The sequence below is a fragment of the Stegodyphus dumicola genome, chromosome 1 (genome assembly GCF_044657685.1).
Source record: "Stegodyphus dumicola isolate Sdum_Otavi_A_Nest chromosome 1, ASM4465768v1".
Classification (NCBI taxonomy): Eukaryota; Metazoa; Arthropoda; class Arachnida; order Araneae; family Eresidae; genus Stegodyphus; species Stegodyphus dumicola.
This window is the reverse complement of record NC_140768.1, coordinates 12,648,283-12,668,922: the sequence shown is the minus strand read 5'-3', so window position 1 is coordinate 12,668,922 and position 20,640 is coordinate 12,648,283. Positions and strand designations below refer to the sequence as shown.

Here is a 20,640-nt window from a genome sequence, read left to right as displayed (position 1 = left end):
AAATACAGACCAACTCGCTATAACAAGCCTTGAATTAACGAGAACCCGGATTTAACGAGGAAATCGAAAATATTTGATCAGTAGTATGTTAAGTCTGTGGAAGCATAAGTTGCTTTCAATGAGCAAACCCCGGCTATAGCGAGCAATAGTTTTGAGATTCATAAAATTTCTGTTGAATTCCACCTATCCAGTTCAGCTAATCCTTTCTTGTAAAAAATTTTTTGACAATCCGAAGTCAACCGAAAGTTGGTGATGAGACATAAATCCTGCGCATACATGACAGCGGCCTTTTTTATCTTGAAGAAGAATCAGGATTAAATATTTAGCACCGAATTCTACACGTGTTATCAAGCCTGTGGACCAAGGCATCATCATAAGTTTTAAATCAAAGTTTCGTAAGCACTTGATGATTTTGATGCTTCTGGATAGGTCAGCAAAAATAGGAACAAACTGAAATGCTAATGTTAACGCACTCGAAGCGATTCATTTAGTGAGCGATGCATAGGAAAAATTTTACATCAACATGTATTGCTTTCGAAAGGCTGGATTGGACATTTCTCAAGAGAAGCAAATCGCTGAGGAAAAAGTTGACATCTTGGAAAATTGGGGAATTATGTAACTGTTGACGCCAATGTTATCATTACCGAGATACCTGCCCCCAAGAATATTGTAAATGGAATTCAAGCTAAAGTAGGTGAAAAAATAATAAAAGCGCCGATGAAAACGACGAATGTGAAGAATTTCAAGTTAAACCGCCATCAAAATGGCTTCTGAGTGGGCAGAAAAACTTCAAAATATTTTTTAAACCAGGAGAGCTAATGGCAAAGTTTTCGGACCATGAGTCTATTCCGAAGAACAATAATACTAGAAACAAATTAACCAACTTCTTTTTGCACTGTACAAAAGTAAAAAACAAATAATGTATTTATATAATATATTAAGTATGCATGAACTTTTATCGTTTTTTCACGAACCTGTTTTTACGAGCACTCGGTTATAACGAGCAAATATCGCGGGCCATTCACGCTCATTATAAGCGATTTCGAAAGTAACATGAAACATATAAATTATACACTATAGAATGATTACCAAGCTAAAACCGTATCTTTTCAACTGAAGACTGCAGCAATAACTACTGCGTAGTTACATGGATTACCAGTTTATTAATGGTAATAATTTAAAATATATTTACTAATAAAATTCCTCTCTTGAACGTAGCTAATAAACTCCAATTTCTGAAAAGATGCTTCATTGAGAATTAATGTCTCCTCATATTAAGCTCTTATTTTAGTTATTCACTTTAGAAACATATTACGAAACTGTTTTACGTACAATCTGCTAATTACACTACTTTGTCATATTTTAAGCACATATATATTGCAGCTCATTTAAAGGTAAATAAACTTAAAAAAAAAAAAAAAAAAAAAAAAAGTAACCAAACTTCGAGATTCTTCAATTTAAATTTTTTGCAAAATATTTTTAGTCCCACTATTAGAGTCATATCAAAAAGTCAAGCAATCAAAAGCATACTTAGGATATCTTTCAATGTTAGTTGAAACGGAAAATAAAAAAAAAAAAAAAAAAAAAAAAAAAAAAAAAAAAAAATTAAAAAAAACTCAGATTTTGAGAAATGCTTGGAATATCCGTTATATGCAGTTGAATAATTTCCAGAATATATTTATATCAGCAACGCGTCGCCATTCAAACCGTATTTTATAAAAGCACAAAGTTATTTCAAATATTTATATAAAATGAAAATTAACTATTTTTTTTTCCTTTGTCTTCGCACATATGTTCTTGTGCTCTTTAAATCCTTTAATGGAAGGAATTTGCACCTGATGGTTTTTATAAGAACCCTTTTTTATACGAATTTATTATAAATATTTCCTTTCTCTTTTTACGCTTGTCATTTTGATTTAACACAAGCAGGCAAAGTCAGCTTCCAACCACTTTTTTTGGCATAAATTCTAAACAACTTTTATTCGTGACATACTATGACACGCACACACAACCTGAGCATCTTTATATATAACAGCTTAGCAAAAACATGAATACAAGTATTAACAACAGATTTCGTCAGGTAAACCTGCATCAGATACATCAGCATTTTTTGCTGCGTAATTCAGCACGACAGGACAGACGTCAGAGTTTTCTTTTAAGGATCACGGAGAGAATTTCATTAACAGAGAAAGAGGACAATGTCCACGACATTTTTTGGGATAGCAGTGACATCCGGTTCGTACGCAACATTAAGCGCCGTAAAAAAGGAAATGAATAATACATTGTCATGTGCAAACAATCTCCTTTTTAGCCATTCATAAATAATTTATTTCAAATGCTGGGCTAATCTTTGGAATACGGTAACAAGTAGTTTGGCGACATTTTGGTAAGGCGATAAAGGTTACTAGCTAGGACTTTAGCAGTGTACATGGATAAAGTCAAGAGTGTGCGCAATGCCATTTTTGTGCAATTCTGGGGTGTTTTTTTAAGTGAAAATAGGTCGACGTGTACATGGTTACCGTGTATGTGCAATTCTTAAAAACGCGGCAAGCAGTTTGTGATTCTGCACTTCTCCCAATTTCGCACCTAATCTTCGTCATGATTAAGCACTTTTGTTCCATAAAAGTTCTAGCATTCGGCTAGCAGATTGTTGGAAAAAAATGTTGAGTTAAAAAAAAAAAAAAAAAAACTTTTACTCCGTGAAAACAAAATGGCGTCCAGACAAAAACTAGCAGGTTGCTGTAGCAGAATTGGTCGCCAAATTTTCGCCAAAAAATCGCCAAGTTACCATAATCCAAAGATTTACCAAATGCTGATTTACTATTACATTTTCAATGATATTTACTACAGGTGCACTTTGCTGAAATAAAATAATAAGTTTAAAAGGAATACTTTTTTATGCATTTTCACTTCCCGCCTACTTACAAATACAGGTAAAGAAGATAACATTTTTGCTCCAAAATATTCGATAATGATGTGCAATAAATAAGTACCAATTAGGGTGCCCACAACACGTTATTACTATTTTTATATTAATGACCCTCTGTTTGCGTCTATTGCACGCATTTATTTACTTTTATATAAGCAGTCATTTTATGTTTTTCGGCTAGTACCATGAAATATTGGGCGCAAATGTTTGATTACAGTTTCTAGTATTGTGCAAAATGTAACAGTTTTTAACAAATATTCCTAGCCGCAGAGCCAACTTTCTGCTAAGCACATTGTATAATAATTGTTATATTGTAGTATTCGCCATTTTATTTCAGTGTATGTACAGTACTCCATTAAGTGTATTGTATAAATTATAATCTATTAATGTTTATTTCTATTAATGAATTTTAATTTATTTTCTATTAATGAGTATAATAGTTACTTTAGTATTCTACAGAGGATGTTCGCACATTTTTCAGACGATTTTGGTAAGCGGTAATAAAACATCGTTTGCTGCAAAAGAAGTAATTGCAATTGTACTATGCTTTTAAAAGTCAAAATTATCGTCTGTGCCTTGAAAGTTTTGTTTTTATTCAAAGTGGCGAATTTAACAAAGCAATGGTTGGAAGGCTACATTTACGCTCTTTCCGAAGAGAAATATGCATACTCCTTTATCCAAAAACGATGTGAGAGTCATGGTTTTGTGATATCTAAAGCGTCGATAGGTAATATCATCAACAAGAAAGGAAAAAACGCCAAATTGGAGCCTCAAATGGGACAGAAATTCCAAACAAATATCCAAGGAAAAAACGGACATCTTTCAACTATTGCAAAGTTACGTTGTTTAACGTTAAAAGGAAATCCCCCTAGTCAAAGGATAGTTGCAAAATCATTAAAATGCTCGGTGTCCACTGTAAACAAAATAATAAACGTTGATTTAAATCTTAAGAAAGCGAAAAAACGCAATGTGCATCGTCTTCTTCCAAAGCATATCGCTCAACGCAGGACACGGTGCAGAATTTCTATATGAGAAACACTTATCCGAAGAAAAACGGAAAACAATTGTCACAATAGATGAAGCATGGGTGTATTTAATTGATTGTAACAAAAAAAAGAGCCATTTATTATCATAAAAGAGAAGAGAAAAAATTTAAGTACATGGTTCAAAGAATCGAAAGAACGTTTTTCTAAGGCATTCATGATCGTTGCTGGTTTTTCTTATAATGGCAAGTTAAAAATAAAGAGAGTACAAAAAAGTGTCACGATTAACTCCAAATACTATCAGGAACATATTTTATCGCCAATTTTTCTGAATGAAATACCATCGCTTTACCCACAGTGCCATCCATCTGTGAGACTCCACCAGGACAAAGCTAGCAGTCACACATCAAAATCCACGGTCAATTTCCTTAAAGAAATGGAACAAAAAACTGGTATCAAGGCCATACCCTTCACTGATATCCCTACTCAATCTCCCGATGTGTCACCTATGGATTTTTGTACTTTCGGACTTATAAAAACTGCATTATCCAAACATTGTCCCAAAACCTTAACAGGACTCTGGAAAGCTGTTCGAGAGGAATGGGATAGAATATCTCTTCTGCCATTATAAAATGAATAAAATGCCGTTATAGAATGAAGTGAAAATGATATATAAAAGTTTTCATTTTGCGAAACGTAACGTTTTCTATAAGCATACAAAGTTCAAAAACATAAAAATTTCCAAAAGTGTCCACAATTTTGGCCACCACTGTATTACCTTGCTACCAAAGTGAGTTTCCTGATAGTTGTCATAGGCTCCCTATTACAATTTATGAAATTTAGATTGTTGCTTTTAATTGCGGTCATATTATATTATAACATTTTTATTGAATGTATATATTCAGAATTGTTTAAAGTATCTCATTTTAAAATAATAAAAATATCTTAAAACGTGGACACTTTAAATATCCATATTTGGGGGGGGGGCACATGGGAAAAAGAAGAATTGAAACTCTAATACGTTTTACAAATGAAATTGTTGAGGTAACCATAGTATTCGGACATGAAAATTGCTTTCTTTTTTGGAGTTGCTAATCAGGATCTTAATTATGTTTTACGGTTTTGAATAAAAATAAATAAATCAGCAAATTATTCTGTTGATTAAAAATCAAGAGATAAATAGTACACCGACATGAAGAACATTTCCAAAAATAAGGAAATGCATAAAATTCTAGAGGCTAAGCCATCCGGGGCTTAATTTCCATAAATAGAAGTGCCGGAGCCCTATGCAAGATTGCGCGGAAGAAAAGGAAAAAATAAAATAAATGAAATAGTAATAAAAAATAAATTTAAAATTAAGCTTAATTTTAAGTCAATTAATCACTTAACTAATTAATTCATTAAATTAAATTAATTAATTAAATAATAAATTTAAATTAAGAAAAATCTAATAAATTAAAATAAAGAGAAATAAATAAAGAGAAATGTAATAAATTATTAAAAAAAAAATCTGAAATGTTTCAGATTTTAAATTACGTCTAAAGGGACGATTTTCAACATTTTGAGTGTAACCTTTATTTATTGAATATCATGTTCTTCCCATTTAAACCATTAAATTCAGCTCAAAGGCAATATCAGAAAATAATTTTAAATTGAGCATATCTTTAGAATTTCCGATACAGAGACTCACGCGCTGGAGATAAAAATGTTTTTTCTGCACAACGTTGCCATTGCTCGCTTTGAAATCCTTGAGTTTGTTAATCAAAAATTCGTCAAAGTTTTAAAAAATAGGAAATCGATCATAAAACAAATTTCAAATTTCAAATTTGGTCTTCCACATGCTCATATTCGTTGGAGGATTACGTTATTCAAAATTCGATGACTCTATGTACCGTTGTTTTATCACAATACGAGAAATATACATACATTTATGCAGATTTTTCATTATTTAATTTCTTCAAATATAATGCAGGACTCTAACATTTTGTGGCAACAGTTTGAAAAGTGAACCGACATTTATGAGTCCGACGCAAAATGCCAAAACGAAACTAATAGTCCTTCGGGACTCAAATCCCTTTGGACTAATAATTTTAAATTGTTAAGTAGAAAAAAAATGTATCGGGCCTTGCCTTATTTGGAGCTTTGGCTGGAATTACAAGTCCCTTTTATATACGGTTCCGGTGCGCTCTGGCTGAAATTATAATTTATCTCGAAAACTAAGTAGTACCGGATCCTTACAATTTGAGCTCTGAGACTAGGACTACGTTCACAGGAAATAAATAAATTTGCAAAAACAACCGTTTTTCAAAATATCATTAAAGAATATTTAATGATATTTTAAAAAACAGTTCAAAACAAAATTCGTTAATTCAATTCAAAACTTTAAATTCAACAATACATTTCAATACATATTTACAAAGTTTTGCAACCAAGAAAGTCTGGTTCAAGTCAACTGTTATACATCACACTTACTTATCATTATACAGAGGCTGTTCACACACTTTTTAGACGATGTATATTGTATTCACAAAACTAAATTACATAAAATTCTTGTGGTTTAAATGTTCTATTTGACATCCCTTATTCGGAACTATCTTTCAACACCGCAATTTCCAGGATAATAATGCCTTTTGAAGTGGCAGAAGAGATATTCTATCCCATTCCTCCCGAACAGCTTTCCAGAGTCCTGTTAAGGTTTGGGGACAACGTTTGGGTAATGCAGTTTTTAAAAGTCCGAAAGTACAAAAATCCATAGCTGACATATCGGGAGATTTAGTAGGGATATCAGTGAAGGGTATGGCCTTGACACCAGTTTTTTGTTCCATTTATTTTAGGAAATTGACAGTGGGTTTTGATGTGTGACTGCTAGCTTTGTCCTGGTGGAGTCTCACAGATGGATGGCACTGTGGGTAAAGCGATGGTATTTCATTCAGAAAAATTGAATTGTTGATCATTTAGAAAAATATAATTGTTGATCTGCTGAAACTAATTGATGAAATTAATGTACCATTAGCGCCGGAACACAATATTTTCTCTGTGTGATCTCAAAAATATATCAGGAATATTTTAAGGAAGATTAATTATTTAACGAAAGATGACAGATTGCGATGTCGATATCTTTAAAACATATTTCTCAAGATGTCGTGGAACAACAAAAATAAATGAATAAATAAATAAAAAAGAAGAAATATTTTTATATAAGATACATATTTAATTTAATGAACAATTTTATTCCTTGCAGAAGCCTTCCTTTAGCTTCCGAAACTCTCGTAACGCATGACCGTTAATTGTTTCTGCAAAAGCATAACAATTTATGTTGCATAAATCCGCAACTAATGCCATTATTAATGCAATAATTACAATATGAGATTCTACGAATGCACCATTACCGTCGACGCATTACTCACGGTATCTAATTTAAAACTCACTCGATCTGCGCTCACACTTTCTTCAAGAAAAGTGTCCTGAGATGTCTTTTCCCTCGCCCCCAAGTCTCTTTCTGCATGAAGCAGCAATATTTAATTATTCTAATTAACTATGCCAGCCCCCAAAAAGCTTTCCAAGATGCTAGGAAAATGGTAACACCACAAGCCTGTTTATACGTTAAAGGTACTCACTCCCGTGTGTCTGCAGCTCTGTTAATCCGAGCAGAAACGTGGCGGTAATTTCCAGGTTGCGATAAACAGTGAATTACGACACAGACGTAATCTGTTTATTCGGGAACTGCAATTTTACGCTTCAGCACCTCTGCACCGGAGGAAGGACAGGAGATAACATGCGAAGAGACAAGGGATTTGTTTCCCCTTGTCCCTATTCCCGTTATTTTCTTTTTAAAAGATCATTCTTTACAGCGAAAAATTATCAGCTCTGGTTAGAAACCTGCGTGGAGTAGGGGGTTCCCGATGGGGCATTCTCTCTGGGAAGAATTTCGAACATCGGGGCAAAGGGAGGGGGGTTACTTCTCTTCTAGAAAGCGCTTGCAACTGTCTTTGACAAATGAACGACTTTAAAAGCGTTCGTGATGGCAATTCTTTTCCCATTTCTTGAGTTTAGAATTGAATATGAATCATTTAGAGAACAGGTACTTTTGCATTGTTATTAACCTTGTCTTAACATTGTCCAATACTTTTCCACTGTTACAATCATAAAACAGTATACTTCTGTTCTTGAACTGATTACTACCTAGATTCACAACGCCCGGGCATGGCGCCCCAAATTTTTATATCGCTTTTAAATCATCCTATAAATAACGAATATTTATCTTTTCTCGCCGTAAGAAACAAGGAAATTAAGTTTGAGAAGGCTTTGAAAGAACGCTGTGAAGCATACTGCTGGTGCTATCGATATAATGTAACGTACGACTGTACTGCAGCACTCCTAGCCGATAATAATTAGCCTCATGGCAAATGCAGCACAGCCAACAGAGATTAAAACAAAGATACAGTTAAATCATCAAATCAAAATTCCCAGTATTATTCTATGGCCATTTATGAAGGTCATCAAATCCTTTGCAAATCTTAACTCTTTATTGCGGCAGTAAAATCCCTTTATGTTACCATGTTTTTCCCTAACATGTCGCAATAGAAAGCAATCTTGGAAATGTCCAGCATTGCCTTGAGCACTACAAAAACTATTAACGATAAACTAAAAATAAATCTAATTTTGCAAATTAAATATTTTGTAGGGTTCCAAACTTTTCTCGAACAACTAAGTGTATACGAACCTCGTGAACTGGTAAGCGAATAATCGCTTTAGTTCAGAAACAGAGACGTAAACTCAAGAAGGGTTAATTACCCTTTATTTCTCAAAATAAGATTTAAACAGTCGGCCCCTTTCTCAGAGCGTACAGCAAAGCCTCCACTTGGGCTTGAACTCAAATATAAAAGGAACAAAACTTAACTAACGCTTAACTAAAAAGATATAGCCGAAGCTATGAAAATTCTAAGTAGTTGGCCCCTAAATGTCAACTAAACTGGCCTGAAATACGGCCGAGCATAGTAGAGTACAAAGTCTGTAATCCGGACGTCCATTATCCGGAATGATCTATAATCCGGACCTCAAAGCCACAAACATTTTTTGGTATGCTTTGCGCATGCCGTTTAATGTTTACGCATGCGCGTTTAACACAAAAAACGAAGCAACTTAAACAACTTGAAAAATGTTTAATAAAGTAAACAAATAAATATTAAGCTTTTTTTATAAATTTCGATACCCTTTAGATCCTAATTGCTCTTTATTTCATAAATTACGGTTTCATATGTTTAATTGTATAATTTCTGCATGCCATCATACCAGATTTAATGTGATGATCTATAATCCGAAAAAATTCTTAATCCGGAATCGCCAAAGTTCCGACGAGTCCGGATTATGGACTTTATACTGTAATAGCTTAGAGTGAGTGTAGTAGCCAAAAAACAAACTCGCGCTATTCAGGATCTCTGGCTCTCTAACAAAGTCAGTGGAACTTCGAATTAAATACCGCTTATTGTTTAAAATCCTTAATACATATTTTCTTTTATATAGTCCTCACTAAATAGCAAATTAATTGTTTGAGAATTTAAGCTGATGGTTTTGAATGTTTTAGTGTTAAGAGTTTTTGGCAGCGTCGCCTGCAGATTTCGTTTGATTGCTCAACTTTGCCAGCGATTATTCCGGCTTTAGTAATTTCGCTAGCCAACGTTAAATCGCGGCGTTAAAATATTTGAGCCAACTTAAGAAGACTATTCTGTGCAGTCTCCTACTACATTACTTTAAATCCGTACGTTATTATCTTAAATGCCCACAAGTTATGGAGGTTGTCAATCGAGTAGGCTCTGAAGGATATTCATCTTCTACACAAACAGAACCCTGTAAGTTATAAGAAATTAATTTCGACGACTTCGGAGTGCTTGAAGAATTGCTGCTCTTCAGCTTATACGCATATATATCCGAAGATACACGTGAACTTATATATTGGCGTGTTTTGAAATTTGCCATATTTGTTGAAAGAGATAAAACATCAAATGTGGTTTAGGCACTTTACTAAAATTACTTGAAAGTAGGAACGATGTACCTTTTTTTCCGTCCCGGCATAATGGAAGGGAAAGGAAAATTGGTTGCCATATATTAAGAAGTTCGCCAAGTGAATTATTCTTGGCGAAAACTGAAAAAATGCCCCATGATAAATGCTTGAATTTCTCTGTCAAATTCGCACCGAATTTTACAAAATTTAATATCTAGGTACAAATTGAATCATAGAATGGAAATATGGAAAACAATTGTATGTTATTTCAGAAAACGTCCGATTTTGTATCAAAATACCTATGTTAGAACAATGCTGTATATAAATCTAAGATATATCATAAATCACGCATTCGAGACATGAAAAACACAATTTCAATTTTGTCAATTGGCTCAGTAGAACGGGAGACTTAAGAACTGTGCCATTTTGTTTACGCAGTGTACATAAATTATTAAAACACTCGCTTTGTGCCAACTAATTTGCACTCATAGGCATGTCTTAAATTTATGTTACATACACAGTAGTTATAATTATTTAGATTTAATCATATGTATTTAATTAGAAAAGCTTTCAAATACTCACCACGAAATAAAGAATATAAAGGTGCGTCGGCATTAATGACAGAGCATGCTTGTCTCAGAGATCTGTACCCATCACAATATGCTGAAATTTAGAAGTACATATTAATATCTCATCGTACTTATAAAAACATTTTCACATAATACAAAAGGCTTCATATTTCTAACTTAGAGTAATATTTTTGCTTCCTTGTACGAAGTAAAAAGAAAGTATTGTAATCGCGAAAATTTTGAGGCAGCATATTTCAACGAAAATATCCATTTTGACAGCTATCGAATGCAATTTAACGACGTTTTTGCGTGATATCTGCACGTAAGAACAGAATAAAACATTCTTTTCTTCCAAAAAAATTATAAAACTGCTTTAAAATGAATTCTGAAGAGAATTTTTCGTGGCGTTTGTACGAACGTATGTACGTACGTGCGTACGTATCTCGCATAACTCGAAAACGAGTAGCCTCAGAACGTTGAAATTTTGTACATAGGACTGTTATAACATGTAGATGTGCACCTCGTATTTTGGTTGCAATCGGCCTCACCAAACGTATATAAATACTATATCTATATATATATCCACTCTGTTACTCGGCACAGTGATCTCAGTTTCTTTACTCTTATATGTTTGAAAATTGTACATTTTTTGCTTTAAAAATGATTGAATTATATTGTTCTTATCTTCCGGTTAAGGTTTTTATGCCCTTTAGTAAATCTGTATTTAATATTTTTAGAATTATCAACAATTTTAAAGTTGTTTAAGTGCTGCTAAGCTTAATATTTTTTTTTTTTGATGGCGGCCATTGCTTGTTTACATTTGAAACAGCAGAAGAGTAGATTTGTTGCCAATCTAGAGAAATTTAGCTTCGCAGCAACAAAGATAACGCCTTCATTTATTATTGCGAATTAAATCATGCTTAATCCTTTCTGGAATTTTTTCGAGGAAATAAGTGTTTAAGATTTACTTCGTAATTTTTAATGCAGATATTTTGAGTTTTTATGTATTTTTGCCTTGTCGCGAAGTAAGAACTGAATTAATTGAATGAGAAATACTGAATCGTCTGTGTAAAACTGTTTCTTTTCTGTTTTGTTTGCTTAATTTCTTTCATACATCGTTCTAGCTTTATTATAGTATTTGAATAGAAGATGTGGCAACGATAAGATAATTCTTCAAATGATATAAATTTTGTGCATTCAGAGTGTCGTTATAGTAAACAAATATAGTGAATTTTAGAGAGTGCATTTATTCTCTTGTGGTTTATGCGCTGTCGACGAAGTAGATTTAATTCAATCCAATCAGTTTAACTGAAATTCAAGAACAAAATGCGTATAATTTAATATTCCGTGCAAGGAAGTCATGTGATGTACACATCAGATTTTTTTTTCAATTTATCATGTTCCTATTATCACATGAAAAAGGTAATATTCTCAAAATGCATTTTACTCTGCTAAAAGCTTGGTCACTTTTTAAAGAAGACACTCCATCCCTGAAAGTGTGAATGAGTCTCTTAAATATTCCTCTATCCCCGAATGACATTTTAATTGCAAAGAGGTTTTTTAGTATTAAGATATTTTTAAGGTAAGAAATATGCATGGTGTTTCAGAAAGCAGTCGGTGCTACTTTGGTAGACGGTTGCACGGATTTTGGCGATTTTCCTTTGGCGAGTAATACAACTTATGGTAAACCCATTGCTGGATAAGTTATTTATGGTAACCGATACTTTGTTGTCATTTTATTTAAAAAATAATGCGTTTTATTGTGCATAAATTCCGTGTTTAAAATATTATTTATGGCTTTTAAATATTAAAAATCAATTTAATTTTGCATTTTTATTTGAAATAAAATTTTTATTATTTATCATATTTTATGAAATTTTATGTTGTGGATGATGTAATCAATGACGTCACCTTACTTTAAAAGTAATTCGTTTTAATATGTATAAATTTAATCTAATGTTTTAAACATTATTTATGGCTCTTAAATATTAAAATACAATTTAATTTTGCATTAAAAAAATGATTTTATTGTATATGAATTTTTAAATAATTTTATTTCTAGCCGTGATGTAATAAGCTCTCTGATTGGTTTTAGAATATTTTTGCATTAACGAGCTGTAATCAGCTCCCTGATTGGTTACTGACAATTCGTGCATTTCCGCGCCGTTTTAAAATTTAATTCATATCTTCGAATTCCTTCAAAGATGTTATCTAAATTATGATTCTGACTTTTTTGTGGTACTTATCAATAAACAACAGGTTAAACACTCAAAAAAATGTAAGTACATATTTTTCTTTTATTTTATAATTGTATACTTCAATTTTTGTTTAAAAAAATTAATACACTATTTTCAGAAATTGTTGAGATAATTATTGTCATATGTTTTAATGTTAATTATATTCTATATAACGTATTTTAAAGTATTTGAATTTAATAATATTCTAATTCTTTTAAATGTTGGTATGATGGTTTTTAATTCGATATTCAATTTAAGTAATATTTTAATCTAATTAAACGTTGGCCCAATGTTTTTATAGCGGTGTTCTTATTCTCTTCTTTGCTATATGAAAGTAATAATAACCTTACTTTAGTATTTTATACTCATAGTAAATGTATTTATTTACACTTGCCTGCCATCTTAAAAAACGACATTTTCAACAAAAAAATTAATCCATTACTTTTAACGATATTTATTTATTTATTTTTTTAAGTTTCGAATACTTTACTATGCATAAAAACAGCGTTTTTCAAGATGGCTGACGTTTGTAAAAATCGCGCCAACAATTGCGCCAACGTAAATCGCCAAAAATCCGTGCAACTCTCTACCAAAGTAGCACCAAGCAGTCTTCTGTAAGAACCAAAAGTACTTACACTAAACTACTGATTTTTACGTATAAGTACCAATTTTTACACTCAACAGAAATCGGGTGTCTTTCTTTCAAGTAATCCTTAGTCATTGAAATGTAAAATAGTGCATAGCAGAGTAATGTCTCGTTATCACATATTTCTGCTAAATGGACTGACAGTGTGCTTGTGTGTCGCTGAGTCTTTGAAAATCATCCAGGATGGCTATGCATTTTATTGCTGAACGGATAATCTTATACAATGTTATTGCTCAACTCCTTCACATCCAGTCCGCCCGACACGGCCCTACATTGAAACAACCAGAACCGCCCGAAAACGGCCGAGATTGTAATCTTCTTTTCTTCCCTCCTCCTAAGGTATGCAGTAGCAGGTGCAATTTCCCCAAATGCATTGTATCACTTTACTGCAGACAGCTTGTCCTAAGAGGTTTTATTATCTTTTGGTCGATCGTGACATTTCGTTGGTGATTCTTTTGTGGTACAGTGTGCTTTTAAGCTTTAAACAACAATAAAAGGGCAGTTTAAAAATTTAAGGATTATATTTATTTTTAAACAATTTATTCCTTACTATAAATATAACGAAAATAAACAAAATCTCAGTCGTGATCATAACAAAGCCGAAAAGGCTTGTTGGTCTGAACTTCAGAATAGTTTTATAAAGAACGGGGTCAAAGGCTAATGGAATCTTTGTTAGAAAATACAAAGAATGTCATTGGAAATCTTCACACCTATTATCTGAGTTAATGGACAGGGAGGGGAGGAAATTGCTGTGAAACTGGAAAACTATTTCGGGCGGTCCAGTATTTTGAGGATACAGGTTAGCGAAGGGTCTGGATTTCAAAGAGTTAATATACGGAATGACGGGTTCATAAAAACGAATTTCTAAAAAAATTAGTAAAATGGAGAGTGGTGCGTCATCAGATCTGGGACAATATTTTACACCAATATGGTGATCGCCTTCTTCGTATGAAACTATTCTTCGAACAGTGTAGCTATTTTTTTCTTAAATTTTAACTCTTCCCGAGTTTATTTCCTATAAGAAAACATGAAATGTTAAGCTTACTAAAGTATACAGCTGAAGTAATCCATACTACTGGAAGAAACATTGCAGTCCGTTCGAGCATGCTTGGAAGCCGACATAAAGTACAAATTTAGCACTTTTTGTACCGATGTTAGATTTTTACACTAAAACTCATTGTTCTAAATCCAAACCATGTTTATGGAGAGTGCATCAAAAAGTATGACAGAGTTTTTGAGAGGACTAACTGGTGAAATACCCTGTATAAAATACTGCTTACTTATTATTTACAGAAGTCTCATGCCGATTCCACATGTTAGGTTAGATTAGGTTATTTAATTACGGCAAAGCCTCGAGGGATATCTGCCTAAGGGGGGGGATGCCTTCGTGGAGGACTTTCTAAAGGAAACTGGCTCGTATACACGTTACACATGGGGAAAACCACAAAAACACTCATGCAGCCAGCCCGTTCACGGAATTCGAACTTCACGAACATTCATTCGAACACGGGATTCGCGGATACCACATGACTTCCTTGCACAGAGTATTAAACTATGCACATTTTTTGCTGTATTTTATTGAAACGTATTTCCTCGAATTTCATTAGAGATATATTTCTGATTCAATCAGTTCAGTTCTCCCTTCGCGGCAAAGAAAAGTACATAAAATCTCAAAACATCTTCATTAAAAGTTGCAAAATACAGAAAAACCTAAAACACCAAATACAGTTAAAACCGTTAATAAAAACCATTTTTACAATTAAAATTAAGAGTTTCAGTTATTAGAATTAGGTAGAAGGATAGTTCTCGCTGCACAAAACATTCCGCCCCACTCTGCTAAAAGACAATGAAGCTCGTGCAGAAACTGACGTAATTCACTATGCTACTAAGCTTCAAATGTAAACTAATGCCGGTGTCGTTAGGGTTACCGGAACTTAAACACCTTTTAAATTGTTTATAATTCTACAACTATTGCATGCAGATTAACAAAAGGCATAAAAACCTTAACCGGACATAAGACGCACGTACGTACAGATGTTACGAAAAAATCTCTTCTGAACGCATTTTAAATCCATTTCACAATCCATTTGGAGAAGATTCCTTTATTCTATCCATATGCACAGATGTAACACAAAACAATGTCTTTCAAATAGAATAGAGAGCGGTCTAAATGGATATTATCATATGATAACCGAAATTTTTCGCGATTCGTAAATGGAAGTGAAATAATACCGTTAACTTACATATAAATTTAACTTCAGTTAGTGATAAAAACATTACAGTGCAGCTGAAGTCGACTTTTGTTTATATTTGTCGATGAATACGTACTATTCAAAAAACGTGGATTAATTCACGAGCACGTAGAAATTTCATATTCTTTCAAAACTTTCCATTGCACATTCATATGAATGAAAATTTCTCTTCTAGCCATAGCATTTTTCTACGCAAAGAAAAATTAACAAGGAATCTAGAAAATGAAATTTAAAGACATTTTACGCCCCAGTGCGTTAGCCTTTTCCAGAAACACGTTTAAAAGCTGTTGTAATTTTCTGTTTCTTGATTACCTGTGGAAATCCTTCCTAACTTCGTGAATAAGATTCAATCTTAGTCATTTAAATTAAAAATCTTAGCAAGTATAAAAATTACTATTTCTTTCTCTCATTGTTTGTAATATGTAATATATAATTTAGAAATAACGAGATTAGAAAGAAAGCAAATTATAAGCAGTTGAAAATGCCGTAATTTCTGGTATAAATAATAATTTCATTTTTTACGGCACCTTTGGTAATTTTCTTCCTAAATTATACATCTCTCTCTCTCTGTATATATAGAGAGATATAGATGTAGATATTTATAAATTAAAAACAAAATTTAAATTCAGTTCATATTCAACATTTGGAAAAAAGAGATGGTAATATGTAAATTATTTCTCGAAGGAAGTAGATAATAGCGAAAACCTAAACTAACATGAAAAATAAGTAAACGTGTCCCAGTTTTGAAATTTAGTAAATAACAAGCATGCAGAAAGGAGAGGGGAATTACGCCCCTTTTTAAAGGGCGACTCGGGATTAAGGGACCCAATCGCCAAATCCTGGTGGTACAGAATCATCATTCACCCCCTTTTAGTTCGGGCGCCACTATAGATTTACTAAGTTTTTTGAAGCTGGAATCATGAGAAATGAGCAATGCCCTCGCCGGGACGCGAATCTGGAGCTTTCGAATACGCGCCAAATGTGCTAACCACTGCACCACGAAGGCATGCAGAAAGAGATAGAAAATTCCTTATAAGACTTACACTTAATAAGTTTATAGAGGCGACCCAAACAAGATCATAAAGTCTATTTTTAGACCAGGTGGATCGGGTCATATTCCCTTCATCTGTATTTTATAAATCTTACCCCAACTGTAAGATTTATAAAATAACTACCCCCCTTTTAAAGGGCGACTCGGGATTAGGGGACCCAATCGCCAAATCCTGGTGGTACAGAATCATCATTCACCCCCTTTTAGTTCGGGCGCCACTATAGATTTACTAAGTTTTTTGAAGCTGGAATCATGAGAAATGAGCAATGCCTTCGCCGGGACGCGAATCTGGAGCTTTCGAATACGCGCCAAATGTGCTAACCACTGCACCACGAAGGCATGCAGAAAGAGATAGAAAATTCCTTATAAGACTTACACTTAATAAGTTTATAGAGGCGACCCAAACAAGATCATAAAGTCTATTTTTAGACCAGGTGGATCGGGTCATATTCCCTTCATCTGTATTTTATAAATCTTACCCCAACTGTAAGATTTATAAAATAACTACCCCCCTTTTAAAGGGCGACTCGGGATTAGGGGACCCAATCGCTAAATCCTGGTGGTACAGAATCATCATTCACCCCCTTTTAGTTCGGGCGCCACTATAGATTTACTAAGTTTTTTGAAGCTGGAATCATGAGAAATGAGCAATGCCTTCGCCGGGACGCGAATCTGGAGCTTTCGAATACGCGCCAAATGTGCTAACCACTGCACCACGAAGGCATGCAGAAAGAGATAGAAAATTCCTTATAAGACTTACACTTAATAAGTTTATAGAGGCGACCCAAACAAGATCATAAAGTCTATTTTTAGACCAGGTGGATCGGGTCATATTCCCTTCATCTGTATTTTATAAATCTTATCCCAACTGGTTTGAATGAGATAGGCTTCATACCCAAACCTATAAAAAGTAAAATCTGTTGCGATTCGGTATTGTGAAATCAGTATCAAAATCATACATTTCATTTAAATGAATATGATACAAATCAACTCGGGCAAAATAATTTATTTAACAAAAATGCTAAAAAGTGTATTAACTTTAATCTCCATTAAGTTATCCGTCTTGAAAAAAGTGTTGAGGCCAGTAATTAAAGTAAAATAAAAAATTTTGTCGATATTTAAGAATTCGAATAAATTAAGTAAGGTAAATAAAGTTAAAGTAAATAATTGCTTTCGTAAAATTAGTTAGTCTAAGATGCACTCTTCAGAATTATTAAATATGAAGATAAAATTTGTCTGAATTAGTGGTATTCAAATGCGTACCAACTGTTTTGTTGCAGTCTTTTCCTCTTCGTTAAAGAATTTCATTTTATCAACAGTTGCAAAAATTTGAGCTTTTATATTTACCTTTAGATATATAGATTTATTATATTTACCTTTAATAATAACAATGAAATAAAATAATGGGTTAATTAGCATAAAATACAGTAAAAGATTTTAATTACTTTGCATAAAAAATTAATTTTCTTTCATAGATAATTAATACAACTTTTTCTTTTGTGACTATTCAGTTTTCCAATGAAATTTAGCACCTTCAAAGTATTTTATATCAGCTATTTATACTTATTTGTATTTACCTACGTACTTTTTCTGTTTTTATTATAATTCCGCTGTAATTTCTTAATGATAAAAGAAATATGCCGCATTGAAATTTCCCACTGATCAATTCCCAGTACTGACATTACGAAAATATCTTCCAGGATCCGAATACATATTACTCCGAGATTCGCTGTTTAAGAATTTATCTAACTTTATTACAAGGAGGAAATATCCCGAAGGATCTTCTTCCTAAAACACGCAGATTTTTAACTTTTCAAATGGGAAAAAAGGGGCGCAGAGCTCCAAAATTCGGAAGCAACTTCTACTCGAACATTCACTGTTTGCTCCTGTTTTTTCTTCTGCTGCCTTTTGTCCCAGAAACCAAAAACTGATGGAAGAACACGAAACGGCTTTTAGGAACCCCTGCCCTGGAAGCAAACATTGAGAAGCCAAACTCTAGGATTGACATAGAGTTATGATTCGCTTAGGGAAGATCAGGAAGCGCACTCCAGGGATTACTCTTGTCGTATTTCACGGCACTTATCTTGTGGGTAATGTGTGTTCTGCTGGAGGGAGGTTTCGTTTGCACAGCGCTAAGCCACATGCCGACTTTTGTTTCTTGTGCTGTCCCACCCCTGGAGTCCTATAAACTCCAGCCAGTCCGGCTGCTGTCTGAGATCCAGGATTTTCTATTCTTTCATTCTGCAAGAAAAGATGGCAACTGCTTCATCATGATTTAGTCTTCTGTATGCTCAACAGAGTTCTATTTTACAATTTTTCTGGAGGTAAGACTTCACTGCTTTTACGGATAAATTCCCGTCATAAATCTTCAATAAAGTGAAATACTTCATTGTTCTTTTGAATCTGAGAAGCTTTTCATTTCTGAATAAAGTTGTGCAGTTTAAGTGTATTTAATCTTGAGGACATTACACTGTTTCTTAATTGTTATTTGAATTAAACCTCGCTACATCTTTACAACCTGAGATATTAAATATGAAGTTAAAAGATGTCCGATAACACAATAATATGTTTCAACTAGAAGAGAGACTTGAAAATTGAATGCTTATATATGCTTACATCGGAATTTAAATGAAATATTAATGTTAAAACTCATTATGATAACAACCTCGAATGAAAAACCAGCATTTGAAAAAAAATAGTATTTACACACAAAAAAAAAAAAAAAAAAAAAATTAATGATGATTTTCAAACTGTTTTGAAGAATTAGGTTGTGAGTTCTTAAAATTGAACCTAAACAATAGTTCGTGTTGGCGCATTTTACGCCAACGAATCTCGCCAAATTATCGCCTCCTACGATTGAGGCAACAGACTTGAAGAAGAAATCTAACCGGTCTGAAGTGAGCAATTACTTGTAACCGAAGCTCACAATTAAATTGTATTTTGCTTCACTGTAAATATTTGTATATGATGTTTTTCTAAATAAAATAATTAAAAACGAAGCAGTGAAGCTGGTCCGCCGATAAAAAATAACCTTTAAGAAAAATAAGTTTATTCATCTGGCTCCGTCGACCCTGGAGCCTACTTCAGCGGTATGGATATATTAATGAAAAGCAAAGCATCCCTAAAGGGGAAAATAACTAGATTCGAAACTTTTGTGCAAACTGCAAATAGTGATGTGGACTTAGTTGAACTTAAAGTTAAACGAAAAAACATTCAAGCTCTTCAAAAGAAAGTTGATGAACTACGAAGTGCGTGCTACGCACAAAGTGAAATGAAAGATGATGATCTGACCAAAATTGATGACGACTTAAACCAATGTGATGATCGTCTGGAAAAATTGGAGGTAAGAATTGAAATTCTCATTAATTCTTACAATAAGTTAAGTTCTGCAAAAGCAGTAAATGTTACTGAAAGTAATGTAGATGAAAATTTTCAAATCAAAACTAAAATCCCAGCGTTAGTTTTGCCTGAATTTTCAGGAAAATATGAAGAATTTAGTTCATTTAAAACTCAATTTGATGATTTAATTACAAATAATGTTCAGCTGAGTCATTCACAGAAATTATATTATCTAAGATCTTGTCTTACTAATGATGCTAAGCATTTAGGTAGTAACTTTGATAATTTTGAATCTTTGTACAATGCTTTAGAATCTCGCTATGATAATGAACGTCTGATTGTTGACATTCATGTGCAGAATATTTTTAATTTTGAAAAGATTCAATCCGAAAATGCGAAAGATATCAGAAGTATGATTGATTGTATACAAAAGAATTTACGCGCTTTGAAAGTATTAAAATATGAACAGAACAAGTTATGTGATGTTTTTCTAATAAATATTCTTCTTCAAAAACTAGATAAAGAATCTAGAAAAAATTTTGAATTATCTCACAAATCGAAAGTAGTTCCAACATTTGACGAGTTTATTAGATTTTTGGAACAGCGTGAATCAGTTTTGTTATCTATAAATAG

At 33.0% G+C, this 20,640-nt stretch overlaps 1 protein-coding gene across 1 annotated transcript in view; it reads right to left on the bottom strand.

Moving 5' to 3' along the window:
• Positions 1-20,640, bottom strand: part of LOC118190944 (uncharacterized) — a 293,777-nt gene that overhangs the window by 72,313 nt on the left and 200,824 nt on the right. The window contains exon 4 of the mRNA XM_085812896.1: positions 10,496-10,576. Within this exon, the coding sequence (XP_085669022.1) occupies positions 10,496-10,576 (81 nt within the window). The remainder of the gene's footprint in view (positions 1-10,495; positions 10,577-20,640) is intronic.